This window comes from Formica exsecta, unplaced genomic scaffold, assembly GCF_003651465.1.
Source record: "Formica exsecta isolate Colony F162 unplaced genomic scaffold, ASM365146v1 scaffold211, whole genome shotgun sequence".
Lineage (NCBI taxonomy): Eukaryota > Metazoa > Arthropoda > Insecta > Hymenoptera > Formicidae > Formica > Formica exsecta.
In genome coordinates, this window is record NW_021849408.1 from 462,454 (window position 1) to 467,989 (window position 5,536).

General features: G+C 36.7%; 1 protein-coding gene across 1 annotated transcript in view; it reads right to left on the reverse strand.

The window, feature by feature from the left end:
* The window catches only part of LOC115235172, a 7,745-nt gene extending 2,917 nt beyond the window's left edge, over positions 1 to 4,828 (reverse strand). The window contains exons 1-2 of the mRNA XM_029806778.1: positions 4,671 to 4,828; positions 361 to 454 (exon numbers count right to left, since the gene is read on the reverse strand). Of these exons, the coding sequence (XP_029662638.1) occupies positions 361 to 454; positions 4,671 to 4,828 (252 nt within the window). The remainder of the gene's footprint in view (positions 1 to 360; positions 455 to 4,670) is intronic.
* Between the last annotated feature and the right edge of the window lie 708 nt (positions 4,829 to 5,536).

Consider the following 5,536-nt stretch of genomic DNA (forward strand, 5'->3'; position numbering starts at 1 on the left):
GGGGGGGGATTCTAATTTTAGATCAAGGTGAAATGATGAAAGTATAGAAAAATATAGCATAGTGTAATTTTTGGGAAAAGGTTAAAGGTTATTTCTCTGCTTACGACAAGCTTGCCCCGCGAGTTTATTTATAATTAACGGGAGCCAATGAACAAACTTTGCTGAAATTTACGAACGATACGATATAAGATACAGCATTTCTGAAGGTTTACGAATTAGAAGGTGGCACATCTTTTTTACGGATTATTTTTTGATAAGCAGATCAAAGATAAAAAAACTAAATCGGAAATTAACAAAGAGTATAAAGTAATTAAAGAATTAATTTAATAAATCTAATTATACATATATATAATTTTGTACCTTAAAATCGGGATCGGTCGTCATCCTCTTGAACGAACCGATAATGTAAAGCGTTCCCGTGCCCGTGTCTACCATCTTTGCTTGAGTACTGTACCTGAAACACAATTACATTGCGGATTAAAATATTATAATAGCGCGATTAAAATTTCAAATTTAAGTTAGTAGAAGAACCTAGATAAAAGGAACACTGTAAAAATATCTCAGACATTTTATATATGTATGGAATGAAAGAAAATATCGAAGAAAGTACAATCGATTTTGATACGCCGAGTATAAGCAAAGAGCTATCAATTCGTCGTCTTAGCTCGCCCCCTTTTCGTTTTAACGTTTTCGATGTAACTCTCGAGGAGAGAATCGACCCTCAAGCGCACATCCTCGATATTCTTATTCAAGCAGGGGTGGCGAGCCATTGTGTATGCGTACAAAAAGCGCTCGTAAGGAAGCGATCTTACCGGTTGCTATCCTCTTGTAAATGTTCGCGAAAGCTGTTTGTATTATTTCACTTTTTGTAGAGAGAAAGAGAAGCTATTTGACATTTTTCAATTCTATTATTTTTTGTCTCTTCTCGTGAAGTTCTTATAATTTTGTATTACTGTAATGATCGAAAAAAATTATTGATTTTGTCAAAATGCGTGCGGAATTACAATTATTTTTAGATGGTGGAGACCTTTGATGTAATTGAACCTTAAATGCCGATTTGAGACTTTTGAGGGCCACCTGATCACTTTGAATGCGCATTGTTAGGTTAATTGACGATCGTCGTTAGTTACGTGCCCATGTCTTTAGACTACGATCTTCATCGAAGCGATGAACGAGGGGGAAATTGCGGAGGGAGAGAATGGGGAAAACTAGGGGGAATTCCGCTCGACTGGTGACGAAAGATGTTGGGCTGCCCCTTTAATGATAGAGAGAAGAGATAGTATATACGATAAAGTACATTCCATTATAGTATTTTACAACGAATTTTCTGCCAAATTTTTACTGAGAGAGAGAGAGAGATACGCAAATAATTTTTCCTATAATTTTAATCATTTCAATAAGAAGACGGTTTTTATAATAATATTCTTATATTAATAATGTTAATAAAGTGAGCATACATATATATTATTTGTATGTTTTTATACAAACAATTTTTTCTCAATCGAGAATTTATTATTAATATTATTTTTCTTTCAAATCCTCGTCAAAAATAGTATTCTATAAAATAGTATTCGATTCTACTTATGACATATTTATCGAAAGTTATATTTCTTTTTTCATTTTTGAAGAATATATTTATATATGCGAAAGTATTGTACATTTTATTTATTATAGATATCATATTTTTTATTTTAAAAGATATTCTTTCACATAATGTTCAAATTGATTATATGCACTCAAGTTATAAAAATAAAAATAATAAGCATTATAAAAGTTGTTGGTAAAGACTCTGTAAGTGTCCGAGAAGAGAGACAGTTTTTCCCCACAAAGAAAGATAAAGAGAAGAATAAAAGATAGGGGCGGAAGGAGAGGGAGGAGAGAAAGGGCAGTAGAACTCACCAACATCCGCACGGTCGACTCGAGGGGCTTATTCCGGCAAAGATGCCGCTCGAGGACCGGCGACGATCATTAAAAGTTTAAACGGCCCCTATTGAAGTGAGCGTCGGCGAATCCGACACTCGGCTCAAAATCCGCGCCGAGTTGCTTTGACTTCTCTTCTCCGCGAAAGGAAAGGAAAGGGCGTGCAAAAGAAAATTCGAATTGCCGAAGGAAGGGATATAGACATCGCTTGCTTTATGTGGATAATGTGCATAGTAGCTAATCGATTACGTGCGCTCTCGTGATTATATTTCTCGATCCTTGACCTCTCAATGCGCAATGATATCGATAATCTCGAATATTAAGTACTTTTGACATAGGTATAACAACTGAAAAAAATACTAAACTGAGAGCCACATTAAATACGTACACATTTATATATATATATACATATAATAAATGTCTATTAATTAAGAAAAAATTGTGTAACTTAGCGAGATTAAATGTTATAACTAATGGATGTTTATAATAATAATATATAATAAATGTCCATTAATTTAAAAAGAAACAAATTATAATGTAATGTAAGAACGCTTTGATATATGTAAATATTCATTAATTTATTAAAATGAAAAATAAACTGGATGAGATTGAATTCCAATTAGTAATATCACGTATACCAATTAGCGATATTAATTGCATAGATAATTAGTATGCATTGTAGTATCGATACTCTCGAGATATTGTTTACTTCTGGAGTATGCATTGGTTCATTATCGATGAATTGATAGCGCTCACCGCGACACATCTGTCGAGTATTCTCGATCGGTTTGGATTTGGTTGCAATCGATTGCATCGAAGGTCGAAGTCCCCGATGAAGATAAATGGGCGAGATTTTCTCGACCAACGGCCTGGTACGTACTGTCGTCGCATTTCAACCTGTCGTAAAAGCTTTTGTTGACCAAGCAACGACGAGGATCGGCATAAAATAGCGATCTTCGGGGGTCGGATCGATCCCAATGTAACCAAGTCCCGCTGTTCCAACATTGAGTTTGGCAAACTTTTGTTGACCAGGTAGCGATTGGAGTTTGGAATAAAGTAGCGGTCTTCGAGATTCGAATCGACTTAGATATAGATATCTTGATGCTTTAACCATGAAGATTTTTGTTGACCAAGCAACGATTGAAAATCCGAATAACGATCTTTGAGATGTCGGTAGACTTCGATGTAAACTATCTTGAAATTTCAATAGAGAAGAGATTTGTGTTGGCCAAGCAACTATCTTGGAGATCGAAATCGAGTTTCGCTCGCTCGAGAATCGAACCGAGAGTAAACCGAAGTCTGTCAAAGGATATGTGAAGGGGGAAAATATAGTTTGTCTTCGGCATTTCGTTACATATACACACACAACACACACACACACACACAGAGAGAGAGAGAGAGAAAGAGAAAGAGAAAAGATAACGCAAAATATACATATGTCCACGATTCACTGCTTTTATACATCGGGTGTTTGCTGAGATCGCAATGTCTCTAGTAACTCGACTTCATTTCAGTGGGAAGACGGAAATGCAGACACTCCGCAGTAGCCGAGGGATATTTAGGCAAGTTTGGTCGCCTCCGCAAAGTCCGTTCAATCTTGCGAAGACGTATATGCTCGATGTACCATGCTAAGGATGCCCCGAAGCCAACTTTGACCATGCATTAATCGACATAAGACTTGCGGTATGGTTATAGTGAAGTTTCGATACAAATTCTCTAAATATTCTATTTTAGGAAAGGATAATCAAGCTTCAGGAAAGTTATAAGTTAATGTATATAAAGTTTCTTTTTTAATATCAACGTGCAATTTGAGTACTTTTCTAAAAAATATTTTCCGCATTATTTCTTGTTTCGAAATAATGGAAATTGTTATATATATAAGAGATTTTATAAAATGAAAAGATAAAAATAAAAATTATCTTTTTTGTGCTAATAATAGTGACACATATATTTCATCATTAATATAATCTAGAATCGAGATATTTAAATATCTTCTTTTATTCTCTTATTAATATTAATTAGCATGCAATTAAAATAAACATTAGCAGAGAAATATCGTGCAATTTTTTCGCGAGGAGAAAATGTAGGACATTCTCACAAGATCAAAAATACAACATTCGACATCGAGCGTTGTAAAGCGCGCGATTTTATCGCGTGGTTTGAAACCTGCTTGCCGATTTGTCTCGAAATTTATCATGGCTTTCAGTATTCGCGAGAGAAGACAATGGGGGCGTCTTTTCTCTTGTGCGCTCGATCGAACGGATCGCTATAAATCGTGAGCTTCTTATCGGCTTCGACCGCCGCGACCAGCGACCTTAACGGCGCCGAAATCTATGGACGCTGGAAAGTTGGACGAGCTCTAGTTTCCCAAAGTGGTACGACGGGGGAAGAGGAAAATCTCGTCTTACCCCGTTATACGGTATTCCGTCTCCGTTCGCTATTCGCCTTTATCCACTTTACGTATACGGTTTGTTCTCGAGCTCGTTATCTCGGCGCAAGGATAACGCGATGCGCATTCTGGACCGTTAGAATTCAGGACGCGTCGTAAACGTGGATATCGACGATAATCACCGGGTATAAATAAACCGATAAGAAATATTGACTACATTGCGACAATATTATGCGAAATTATCGAATAAAACACAAGATGTTTAAGCAGGAATATATTGATATCTTTAAATTTTTGGAACGGATTAATATTTTTAATTTTACAATGCGAAACGTAAGTTTTTTTTTAACAGCTCGCTTACCTTCTCGTTCCAGCGACTTCGACGACCTTGCACCGACTCCGACTCCACCAGAAAGGCGTCAAGGTCCAGTAGGAACTACTTGCACTTCTCGCCCAGCCTTCCTCGGGGAACAGAAGGACCTGCGACACAAACGGTGAGTCGACTTTTGAATGTTTCATTTTCTTTTTTTCAAAAATTTGTTTCAAATGTATGCGTCACATCGTAAATATTGCACAACAAAGATTTTATTTTTGTAAAAAGAGGCAGTTTTCTAAAATATTAAATTAAATTAAACAATACCGCAAATTAAATATAACCATTAAACATATATCAACAGAATTTTGGATACAATTGCTATGATATTATAATGTTTAAATTGTTTTAAAAATATCACATTAATTATGTGATTTGTTGATTCTATTTCCAATCGAACAAATTTTGTTTTTTCCGAACAACTTTTTTTCCTCTCGGTATAAGATAATAAAACGCAGAATGTCGATAGAGAGTAAGCTCGCTATAGCGCATTCTCGAGTAAAGTAGACAGGATCGGGAAAAGGCTTCGTCGGGACTTTTTCGCGGCGCCTTCGACGAGTTCGAGGTTTCTCGGGAAGATTTGCTGGGGCGAGATTCTTTGCGGAGGAAAGAGGACGTCTTCCTATCGAACGTATCCTTCGCGAAAAAAAAAACTCTATCTTCTTCCACCGTTCGCGTCCCACCCCCGTGATCTGGTTTCCGTCCTTCGCGCGGCTTTCCCAAACCTCTCCTCCTCAGCTATGTGACCGAAATATTGAAACGGAACTGAGAAAGCGCTTTTTCTTCTCTCGCGTGCGCGACGAAGAAGGAGGAAGTATGTCTTTCCTCTCCTACTCCTGCAAATCTCTCGCACG